General features: G+C 38.1%; 1 protein-coding gene across 5 annotated transcripts in view; it reads right to left on the reverse strand.

Annotated features, from left to right (window-relative positions):
• Positions 1 to 1,246: 1,246 nt before the first annotated feature.
• LOC122429918 (butyrophilin-like protein 1) overlaps positions 1,247 to 12,549 on the reverse strand; it is a 28,956-nt gene continuing 17,653 nt past the window's right edge. For 2 of the 5 annotated variants that reach the window (XM_043450619.1, XM_043450617.1), the window contains 5 exons: positions 7,227 to 7,247; positions 3,439 to 3,465; positions 2,718 to 2,744; positions 2,090 to 2,116; positions 1,247 to 1,912 (listed from right to left, as the gene is read on the reverse strand). In XM_043450619.1, the coding sequence (XP_043306554.1) occupies positions 1,848 to 1,912; positions 2,090 to 2,116; positions 2,718 to 2,744; positions 3,439 to 3,465; positions 7,227 to 7,247 (167 nt within the window). In that variant the 3' untranslated portion in view covers positions 1,247 to 1,847. The remainder of the gene's footprint in view (positions 1,913 to 2,089; positions 2,117 to 2,717; positions 2,745 to 3,438; positions 3,466 to 7,226; positions 7,248 to 12,549) is intronic. The other 3 variants (XM_043450621.1, XM_043450618.1, XM_043450620.1) reach the window with 2 other exon arrangements.

Genomic DNA, 12,549 nt, shown 5'->3' on the forward strand with positions numbered 1-12,549 from the left:
TCTAGTCTTTAATTGGCTTCACCAGTTATACTTTTACTTCTATTTTGTTAAGTATATTAATGTTGATCTTTTCCCCTGTACAAGCAAGAGTCTTTCCACTTAGCTCATATCTGTGCTTAATCATTCAGTTGTGTCCAACTCTTCACAGTCCCATGGACTGTAGTCTGCCAGGCTTCTCTGTCCATTGTATTATACCCATAAGAATACTGGAGTGAGTTGTCATTTACGTCTCCAAGGTGTCTTCCAGACTCAGGGATCAAATCAAACACATTGGCACGTGTGCATGCTAAGTCACATCAGTCATGTCAGACTCTTTGCAACCCTATGGACTAAATTCTTGGAATAAAAATAGAGTGTATTCATTTATTATGACTGTTGTAACAAAGAGAACAAACTAAGTGGCTTAAAAAACAAAAGCTTGTTGTCTCACAATTGTAGAGGCTAGAAGTTCGAGCTCAAGGTGTTGCAAGGGCCATGCTTGCTCTAAAGGTGCTAGGAAAGGATCTCTTCTAAGCTGTTCTCTTTGCTTCTGGTGGTTTGCCAGCAGTCTTAGATTGTGACAATAAAACTCCAAGCTTGACATGATGACATGATGTTTTCTCTATATACACATGTGTGCTAATTCGCTTCAGTTGTGTCCAACTCTTTGAGACCCTATGGACTGTGGACCTTGGGGCTCCTCTGTCCATGGGATTCTCCAGGCAAGGATACCGGAGTGGGTTGCATGCCCTCCTCCAAGGGATCTTGCCAACCCAAGGATCAAACCCACATCTCCTGCACTGGCAGGAAGATTCTTTACCACTAGCATCACCTGGGAAGCACCCCTAAGTACATGTCTGTGTCTGAATTTCCTTTTTTATAAGGACACCCAGCACATTGGATTAAGGACCCACCCTACTCCAATATGATCTTATCTTTACTGATTATATCTGAATGACTCTACTTCCAAATAAGCTCATATCATGAATATTGGAGGTTAGGATTTTAATGTATGAATTTGGAGGGTTGGGAAGGATACAATATAGCCCATAACAAAAGGTATATTGATATGGAAATAAGAAACAGGGAAATAGAACTAGAATATTTGGATAACTATTTTGAGAGGTTGATTATGAAAAGAAAAGTAGGAAAGTGTATAGAACCATATATAATTCATGTTGTGTTACAAATGTTCACAGTTCTACAGTAATTTGATAACTAATGACAAAGGAAGAATTGATATGTGAGGCACTCATCAATCTGTGTTCCAGAGCTTTATTTTGAGAATTAGTCAGTAAGGAGGAGGAAAAAAATCTATTTCTATGTTTATGGGGGAAAACTGTGAACACCACTGAAGTCCAAAGTAAACATTATTCATGAAAAGGTAGGCCTATGAAATACAGATCAGTCTATTTTTCTTTACCTGGACAGATGGTTAGGTGGCCAGAGGACCAAAGTCTAAAACGAGGTTTTAGGACAATACAGAATGTGTTCTGGTGAAAGGTGAAAATGTGAAATCCATCTGTCATGTCATAGAAAGACACATCCCCAGCCTGATAATCCAGGAATACCCCCACACTAAGGGGTTTTCCTCTTACAGTAAGAGGGGTTGCTGGGGAGATGAGGGCACAGTACTCCCCCTCATAGAGCCTGATGGCCCAGAAACCATTCTGTGGGAACACTGGGATGCTCCCCTTCCTTCTTACATTAATGCTACAAACTCCCAGGTCCCAAGAACAGGTATTCCCAACCTGCACCTCCCAGAAGTATCTCCCTGAGCTGATGCTCAGTTGACCCAGCACACAGGGAATGGAGTCGAATCTCTGTGTGGAGCTGGGAAGATCTTGACACTTGTTTTGCCAGGTAACTCATTTCCCTTCTTCAGACAGGAGGAGGGCAGGATGAGCAGTGGCTGCATCCAGGGCCACATTTGCTGCAAAGACAAGTGGACCATCATGTTTCTGGGAATGGTCTCCGTAGACTTGGGCCAGAGGGTTCTCATTCTGTAAGGACTCCTCTGACCCTAGGTAGATCCAGCTCACTTCCACCCAACATTCCTCCAGACTGTCCCACAAACAGCAAGGTCCCTCGTTGATCATCAAATACTCACCAGTTCTGAATTCTTCTTTTCTCCAATCTACAAAGAGCAAGTGAACATGAGAGCCTACCATCTGAAAAACACAGCTGCCTGTCTTTCCAAAATACTATGAGTATAAATCCCCTAGGATTAATTAAAGAATAATAGCAACCAAAGAAAATACTTTTTAATACCTTGAATTTCTGTTTACAATCTACTAAATTATATCTGACTTGAGACCTGATCCATTCCTAGCCCTCTCAGAGGGGTAGACATTCTTGCAGGATAAATATCTAGAATCTGTTTTTAGTGTTAGAGAGGAAATAGGGAACATGGCATGTCTGACAAAATAATTTATTTTTCAAGTCAGTTTCCACAGCATTTAACTGATGAGAACCACTCTACATATGCTCAGAACACAATGTAAGATATGCTCAGAACACAATGTAAGATACAATTAAAGACAAACAAACAAATAAAAATCTGTTAAAATTCAATGTTTCAAACACTTTATTATCTATTAATGAGTAATCTATGGAATTCATGCTATGTATACTTTAGAGTTTCTTTAATTTTCAATATACTATTTTGCACACTGTAGGTATTCATTTAAAATATCTTTGATAGTAGGATGTTCTTCATCAGAGTCCATATCTCTCACCAGGATATAATAGTGCATTCCTCCAGGCTGGAAAAGAACAAATAGAAAACCCTTTACCTTTTTTCCTTCCCTGTTTTTCTCTTGTCTTTTTCATCCCTCCCTGTCTTTATCCCATTCATTCTTTTGAATTCCTTGGACTTCCTCTTTCTATCCTGCATCACCTTTATATTTCATTTTCTTTCAGATGTGATAATAAAAATTATTATCACGTAAGTGTAAGACAGGTAGAATTATAGAAGAAACAAAAGGTGATAGGGACAGAGTTGGAGCATCACAGAGACAGCATGAGATAAAGACAAGGCAGGAAGGAGGAGAAGAGGAAGAATATGTTAAATAACTCCTCATTCACATTTCAGAGAGAATTCATCAAAATTACAGAAATTTATGGGCTTCCCTGGTGGCTCAGATGGCAAAGAATCCGGGTTCGATCCCTGGCTTGGGAAGATCCTCTGGAGTGGGGCATGGCAACCCACTCCAGTATTCTTGCCTGGAGAATCCCTGAGGACTGAGAAGCCTGGTGGGCAATAGTCCATGAGGTCGCAAAGAGTTGGACATGACTGAGTGACTAAACACAGCACAGCACAGAGAAAGAAAAATAAATACTTCTTTGCCGACTGTAGACATTTTAATTTTTATTCCCGTATCTTATCCTATTGCTATAGAGACAGGACCCAAGAGAGATGGAAGGACGAAACTTTCTGAGGAATAACCCTTTACTCACCATGTTTGAACTGCACCTTCCTCCTGTCTGAGAGAAAACAAAAAAACATACATATATATGACAGGATTTCTTAACACTATAAAGAAGATGCATTAAAGTCATACATCTGCTAACAGTTGTGTCTGCATATTTGTCAAGTAATGCAGATTTCTAAAATAATCAGAGAATTCTCTAAAGTCCATTCTAAATGAAAATTCACTTCAATTTGAAGAGAACTATCTGATACATAGGGTCATGAGAATTTAAACAGTTCACACAGTGGAGTACTAAAAAAATATTGTAGGAATACCTCATAAAATAGCCTTAGACTGTAGATATACATTGTCAATGAAGTTGATCTGAGCAAAAAATGCAATATAAAATATCTTGAAGAAAGAGTAATTTCTTGAATTATTGTTTGCACTGAAATAAAAATGAATAATAACTAAAGTAGGGAAGAGAAAATAAGTAGACAAAATGAGGAAAAATATTGGGTCATCTGAGAGTATAATGCTCAAAATTCTTTAAGCCAGGCTTCAACAGTACATGAACTGTGAATTTCCAGATGTTCAATTTGGATTTAGAAAAGGCAGAGGAACCAGAGATCAAATTGCCAACATCTGTTGCATTATCGAAAAAGCAAGAGAGTTCCGTAAAAACATCTATTTCTGCTTTATTGACTATACCGAAGCCTTTGACAGTGTGGATCACAACAAACTGTGGAAAATTCTTAAAGAGGTGGGAATACCAGACCACCTGACCTGCCACCTGAGAAATCTGTATGCAGGTCAAGAAGCAACAGTTAGAACTGGACATGGAACAACAGACTGGTTCCAAATCGGGAAAGAAGGACATCAAGGCTGTATATTTTCACCCTGCTAATTTAACTTATATGCAGAGTACATCATGTGAAATGTCAGGCTGGATGAAGCACAAGGTGGAATCAAGATTGCTAACCCTACCCTAACCCTAACTCTAATTTCAATTAGGAGAAATATAAATAACCTCAGATATGCAGATGACACCACCCTTATGGCAGAAAGTGAAGAAGAATTAAAGAGCCTCTTGATGAAAGTGAAAGAGGAGATTGAAAAAGCTGGCTTAAAACTCAATATTCAGAAAACTAAGATCATGGCATCCAGTCCCATCACTTCATAGCAAATAGATGGGGAAACAGTGGACACAGTGGGGTGCTGGGGTCCAGCCCCAGCAGGATCCAGGGGAACCCTCAGGATGAACGACGTCGGCGAGAGAGAGACACGTAGGACCGGCCTTGATAGGGCCAAGTCTGCTAGGGAGAGAGAGAGAGAAAGAAAGAGACCAGACCAGGAATATGCAGCAGAGTCTGGCAGTTGCTTTATTTTTCACCATAGCCTTTATACCCTAAGTTGGTACATTTCTAAGGGGCAGATAAGCATACAGACTTAGTTTAACATTATATCAGCTTGTCCTTCACGAAACCAGGTGTGCTCTGTATATTTTTGTTTATGAGCGTCTTTTCCCATAGATTTTTTGTACATTATCTTCTGGCCTTGAGGTTAGCATAAAACAGAAAATTGGCAGTCTCATGGTACAGCAAGTTGTAACATAATAGAAATACAATCCTGTTAACATAAAAGACAGTCTTTTTACAGAAATTCTCAGCTAAATTTATCTAAAAAGTTTAACACACAAAGACTCTGCGGCTCTGGTGAGGCAGCCCCTGTTCAGCACTCCTGGTTAAAATTAACAATTATCTTATTGTTTTTACACTAGGGCTAACTCTTATTTTACTAGATCTCCAACTATATTAACAATAGTTTCCACTGCACAACTCAGCACATTAACATCAATCAAACGTTGATCTAATAACCACTTTTAAAACAATATTTTTTTGTATTCTCTAATAGGGCTTCCTCACCCCCCAAAGGGCTCTGTGCCTATTAGGGCCTTTTTTAAGGTTAATCTCTATGTATATCTTTTGGCTATCAGGCCTGTTGACAATTTATGGCTTGCACCTGGTGCAATTTTAAGCAACTTCAGTAGCCGACCCTGTCTTTTTTGTGGTTAATCTATTTTCTTTCTATTAGGTGTCATCTCCAAGGGAACTAGATAGGATTACATTTTTTACAGAACAGAAATGCAAAGGATTGCAAAAACAGCAGATATGGCACAAAGCAGGCTCTTAGTCTAAAAGTTAATTACCTGCAAGAAGTCACCAGCTAATCTCTATCTAAACTATTTTTTATTCGGCACATTTGTGGCTATAATATTTGTGGAGCTTTTCTCACCCTGCGGAGGGACCTATGCTCAATAGTTTCTTTTGTTAGCGTACTGTGCTTAGGATGTTTGGAACAATCATGAGCATTTTGTGCAATGAGATCACACATTTATCAAACAAGCCAGAATGCCAGCAAAATGTTTGAATGGAAGCATTTCCTTCATCTCTGACCCCTTCATAGGGTACCAGCGTCCAGGAGATTTATTAATTAGGGTTTTAAGTTGGTCCTTATTCAGTGAAAGAGGAGCAGGAGAGCTCTCAACAGGCAACACAAGAATCTGCAACAGGGTAAAACAAGAACAACAGCAGAAAAGGGGGGGAGGATAAGGGGGAGCAGAAAAGGTAGGGTAGAGGCCGAGGCCAACATGGAGGGTCCCTTATCCTAGACGGCCTTGCCTGTCAGGTATTTTCCTTGTGACCTCGTCATGGATGGGGTCCCAGACCACCTTGCCTGCCCGGTATTTTCTTCATGACCTCGTCACGGGCAGGACCTCGCATAATGGCTCCCGACAGTGGGGGACTTTACTTTTGGGGGCTTCAAAATCACTTCTGATGGTGACTGCAGTCATGAAATTAAAAGATGCTTGCTCCTTGGAAGAAAAGCTGTGACCAACCTAGACAGCATACTAAAAAGCAGAGACATTACTTTGCCAACAAATGTCTGTCTAGTCATCAAAGCTATGGTTTTTCTAGTAGTCAAGTATGGATGTGAGAGATGGACTATAAAGAAAGCTGAGCATTAAAGAATTGATGCTTCTGAACTGTGGTGTTGGAGAAGACTCTTGAGAGTCCCTTGGATTGCCAGGAGATCCAGTCAGTCAATCCTAAAGGAAATCAGGCCTGAATATTCATTGGAAGGACTGATGTTGAAGCTGAAACTCCAATACTTTGGCCACCTGATGAGAAGAACTGACTCACTGGAAAAGACCCTGATGTTGGGAAAGATTGAAGGCAGGAGGAAAATGGGATGACAGAAGATGAGATGGTTGGATGGCATCACAGACTTGATAGACATGAAGTTGAGTAAGCTCTGGGAGTTGGTGATGGGCAGGGAAGTCTGGAGTGCTGCATTTCATGGGGTCACAAAGAGTTGGACACGACTGAGCAACCGAACTGAACTGAGAGTATGGTCAAGAAAAGTGGACCAAGTCTCAGGTTTACGTGTGATGTTAGTAATAAATATATAAAAGGACAACAACAGGAAACTTATAACTGACAAAGTGTGTAATCAAAAAGAAAAATGTGTCTCTCACCAGCTTTGGAGTTTGAACCATTCCTTTAAAACCCAGGATAAAATCTTGAACAAAACCATGGGAATTCTCTCTCAAAGGACAAGTTGAAGAACCCAAGTTAAAGAAAGCTTTCCATTAAATAGAGAAAACACTATCCTTCTTAGTCCAACCCTCTTCATTGAACCAACCTTATAGTGAAACTATGATAATCATCTAGAAAATAATACCTTAAGGTGTATTAAAGGAAAAAAAAGAAACTAAGAAAAATTATTTCTAGGTAATACATTTGCAAAAGAAAAAGATCAGAAAAAAATTACCAATTTCATTCTGAAGTACATCTGAAAAACAAACAAAAAAAATCAAATTCATGTAAATATCATAGAAAATCAACAAAAAATAAAAGTAAGATGAACATTTCCAAGTATGGAATTTCTAACTCAAAATTTAGACTAAATATGTATTTAGTAAAATAATAAGATACTTTAAAACAAATATTATACATATGACAGACTAGACAAGATTTTTTAAGTAAACACATTATTTGTGTAATTAGTGATAAACGCAGGTTTAAGTTCTGAAAAGGTCTTTTTAGAAGATGCCACAACCTGTCAAGAAAGTGAATGAATGTATGTATGGGTACAAACTTTTTGCAAGTCTGATGATTTCTAATTCTTTGCATTTAACAAATTTGCAATAAAATTAATTATGTTACAAATTCACAGGGCTTCCAAAATTAACTTTGAAAGCCTGCACACTCTGATTTTATCATCTATTGCAGAAAATAAAAAATTGAGTGATATGGTTCTAACCAAATTCGCTCCACTCCTTATGCAATGACTTACATAACAGTAGAAAATTTCTCAGCAAGCAAACCTCTTATAAACAGAAAACAAATGGAATAAAATTGATACTGATGACTGACTCATGTATTTGAGGGAAACATTATTGGTAAAAATGAGTTAATGGAGGAAAAGAATACTAGGATTACATGAGCAAATGTCCGAAAGCTGTGCTTTGTTTTATCTTCTTTCTATAATGCAACTCCAGACTTTATTGAAGTCCCTTAAAATTTCATGCAAATTTCAAGAGATTAGCTCATTTCTAGAATTGAAATTTTATTAAAAAACAGCATTTGAGACCCCTTAGAATTTATATAATTCAAGTTTTTATGTACCAGGTACCCTTTTAGTTGTCCTACGTTACTGGAGGAAAACTTTTTGGCAGTGTTACGTCCACTACGTCTTTTCTCATCTCTCCTGTGTTTACTAGACTAAAACATCAACCTGTATTCCAAGTTGCAACTTTCCTAAATTTAGATGCCTTTTAGGGTATAATTCCTCACTTTAAAAGAAAGGAATCTAATGTAATCTCATATGCCTTCCAGTAAGGTATATGAACAAAAAGGAGATCAAACCAGTCAATCCTAAAGGAAGTTAACCCTGAATATTCACTGGAAACTGATCCTGAGGCTGAAGCTCCAATAATTTGGCCACCTGATGCAAAGAGCCGACTCATTTAAAAAGACCATGTCAGGAAACATTGAGGGGAGGAGGAGAAGGGGAAGACAGAGGATGAGATGGTTGGATGGTATTACTGAGCCAATGGACATGAGTTTGAGTAAACTCCGGGAGATAGTAAAGAACAGGCAAGCCTGGCTCACTGCAGTCCATGGGGTCACAAAAAGTTGGACATGACTGAACAACAAAAACATTCATGGAAAGACTCTGTCTCCTTGATTGCAATGACTGGAAATACAAAAGACGTAATAATGCGGTAAATTGAATAGCAAATGAAGATGGGTAACTTGAGTTGGAAGGATAAGATACTGACATAAAAGCATGGAAAACTATGTCTTTGTTTGCATTTGAAGGGATGATCTTGAAGAGGGGAAGGCGAGAGCATAAGAAATAGATGAGAAAATGATAATGTACCCAGTGGAATATGTTATCAGTACTTTTCTTTTTCCTGTTCACTCTCCTTTAAAAAAAATAGAAGGAAGAAATAAGCAATTCATTCCTAATAGCATAATGTTAAGAAGAAAGGAGATCCAAAATTGGGACTCCTTTCATAGTTTACTGTGTGGTGCAATTTGATGTATACTTGTGAAAACTGAGGCCATAAATTTCCAAAGGACATCTCACCAATCAGAGGCTGGGCTGTTTTATATCCCTTGACCCCTTTGTACAAAAGGAACTAAGTTAGGAAGTAAAACCCTAAGAGGAGATGGGGCAGGAATTCTTTGGGGATGCAAATATCAATCATTGGTCTTTTGTTGGACCATCCTTTTTCACACTGAAATGCAGATATAGACACATGTAGGACACAGCGGGGCTTCCCAGGTGGTTCAGTGGTAAAGAATCTGCCTGCAAATTCAGGAGTTCAATCTCTGGGTCTGGAAAATCCCCTGGAGAAGGAAATGACAACTCACTCCAGTATTGTTGCCTGGAAATTCCATAAACAGAGGTGCCTGGCAGCTGCAGGGATTGCACAAGAGTCAGACAGGACCTAGCAACTAAACAACAACAACAGGAGACAGGTACTTAAAAAGTGAGGAGGAAGCATACGGTGAAGGCATCCATCAGTGCAAAAATGCATCTGTAGCAGTAGTCATATGAGACTTCTTATTTACATTAAAGAGATAAACTTCTAACTTCTATTCCCAAAAAAGAATATGACTGAAATTTTCATGAGAAATTTGTACAACCATTTTGGAAAACAGTGTTATGGTATCTTCAAAATGTAGAAATAAAGTTAATATTATGATCCAGCCTTTCCTCTCCAAAGAAAAAGAATTAAGATGGAATTTCTACATAAACATTACAAGTGAATATTCACAGCAGCTTTTCTGTACAGGCCAAAAATGTGGAAAAAAATTTAAATATTCATTGACTGGAGAAGGATAAAAAATTGTTGCATATGCCTACAAGGGGATAATACACAACAGTAGAGAATAAAAAGTAGATTGTGGATACATGCAGCAATATGGATAACTGCAAAATGAGTATTCTGAGTGGATTAAGCCAGATAAAAATTATACCCAAAAAATGTACATTTGCATAAAATTCTTGAAAATAGGAGATAATCTGTACTCTTAAAGACATCCATGATTGTATAGTAACAAGATGGGGCAAAAAAAGGCCTGAAGGAGTCATTACAAAAGTCATGAGAAAACTTAATGGTATAGATAGTTTCATTTCTTTAAGTGTTGTTATTGCTTCATGGATGTGTATGTATCTTACAGTGTATTCAATTATACATTTTTCACCAGTACAATTTGTTATATTTCAACTAGATCTCTATGAAGCTTTGAGGCAAAGTTCTCTTCAAATTCCAGCCCTAAGTTCTCCCCCATTTTCCCAACCCACAATTTCTCTGTTAGGATTGCTTTTGCCATAATCACATTTTACTTTTTCTCAGTTTAATAGATACCCAAGGATACCTTCAACTTATCCAAAGATCCCCCTTTACTGAATTTAATTCACTAAGCACACAAATTCTCCTAAGCATCCAATGATATCCTTTGAGCAGAAAAGCAAGCAGTAAGTTTAGGAGGTTACTGTAGTCACTCAGGAGAGAACTAAAGTTCAGTAAGACCACTGTAATGGGAAAAAGTGGGGAGAAAGTAAATAAATGTTTTCGTTAACCATTTGTGTATTTCTCATATCATTAATTTGCTTCCCAGGTGGCTTATGGCTCAGCTGGTAAAGAATCTGCCTGCAAAGCAGGAGACCTGGGTTCGATCCCTGGGTTAGGAAGATCCCCTGGAGAAGGGAAAGGCTACCCACTCCAGGATTCTGGTCTGAAGAATTCCATGGACTGTATAGTACATGGGGTCGCAAAGTGTTGGACAGGACTAAGCAACTTTCACTTCACTTCACTTCAGGTGGTTCAGTGGTAAAGAATCTGCCTGCAATGCAGGAGCTGCAGAAGGCACCAGTATGAGCCCTGTGTCGGTAAGATCCCCTGGAGAAGGAAATGGCAACACACTCAGTATTCTTGCCCAGATGATCCTAAGGACAGAGTAGCCTGGCTAGCTACAGTCCACGGAGTTGCAAAGAGTCAAAAATGACTGAGCCAAGAAGCATGCACGCACATCATTTATGCCGGGCTTACTTTCAGTTTTTCTGGTAATATTAATTTTAATAAGCTTAAACATAGATTTAGACAAATCTTAGTCTAGAGATAGAGTGGCGTTGTTTTCTCTGATTCTTCTTCCTCTTTTTCCTCTCCTCCACTTTTCTTCTTTCTCCTGTTCCATCTCTTTTTATGTTCCATCTTCTTTCTATGTTCTCCTTCTTCCCTCATTGTTCATCCTTCTCTATGGAGGCCACTATTTCCTAACAGATTTCTATATTTTCTTTCTTGTTTTCTCTGCCTTTTTCTCCTCTCTTTTCCCTGTGAATTTATGCATTACTTCTCTTTCACAGATTTTTACATGGCTTTATCAGTGACTTTCTCAATAAAAGAGAAATTCAGTTTGACATATACAATTTTTTCAAACACTATTAATCAATTATTTCCTTTTAACTTTGAAAAATCCCTTAATAGTTACTATGCATTCCTAACTATAATATCACTTCATTAAAAAAATATATTAATATTTGTACTAAGCTCTCTGTGAATCCCTTCAGAAATAATTTTCAAATTATTTGAAGAGATGGAAAAATGTTATTTTCAAGCATTGTCTTATAATTCTTGTAATTCCTAAGCAAATAAGAACAAATAAGTTGAGTCCTTGCTTCCCTTGTAGCTCAGCTGGTAAAGAATCTGCCTGCAATGCAGGAGACCTGGGTTCGACCCCTGTGTTCAGAAGATCCCCTGGAGAAGGGAAAGGCTATCCACCCCAGTATTCTTGCCTGGAGAATTTCATGGACTATAGCCCATGGTGTCTCAAAGAGTCAGACATGACTGGGTGACCTTCACTCACTCACTCAAAGTTGAGTCCTATGACGATCCCCGTGTTCTGCCTTGAGGCAGTATCTCTACTTCAATTGAAAGAGGAGTGAGACTCAGAGAATCTTGTAGTAATTGTCAGGTGAAGCCAATAAGATCAGTTTCTGTGGGTCAAGGGGGCTGGTTTTGTATAACTGAATATAGTGAGGAGGAAAATTTTTAAAGAAATAACTCCAAATATTGGCTTGGATTTCTTGATTCTGTTGCTGAGTTTAAGCTATGTGTACATGGGGTGGAACTAATGAAGTAAGGCAAATAATTACAAAGAATCTATAATATTTATAGGACTTATATAGGACTGGAAGGTATTCAAGTTAATAGTAGCTAGAGAGAAGAGCTTTCATTGCACATATGGGCCCTGAAAAAACACCAAAATATGGGCAAATCTAGTGGTAAGACAAAATTAATTATATATTCAAGGCTATTCTAATCCTGATTGGACAAAATTTAAAACAAACCTTAAAAAAATCAAGCCAATTCTTAAGTAATTAAACTCTGTGCCAAACAAATTCAATACTCAAAAAAATAAAACACAGAAGCCAGCAGTCAACAATGCAATATTCAAAATATCCAACATCCTATAAGCAATTACTCACTAGGTAGAGCAGAAAAGTTTAATCCATAACTAGGAGAGGAGCATTCAAAAGAAAAAGACCTAGAATGGCAGATATCAGGGAATTAAATACT

The sequence above is a fragment of the Cervus canadensis genome, chromosome 28 (assembly GCF_019320065.1).
Source record: "Cervus canadensis isolate Bull #8, Minnesota chromosome 28, ASM1932006v1, whole genome shotgun sequence".
NCBI lineage: Eukaryota > Metazoa > Chordata > Mammalia > Artiodactyla > Cervidae > Cervus > Cervus canadensis.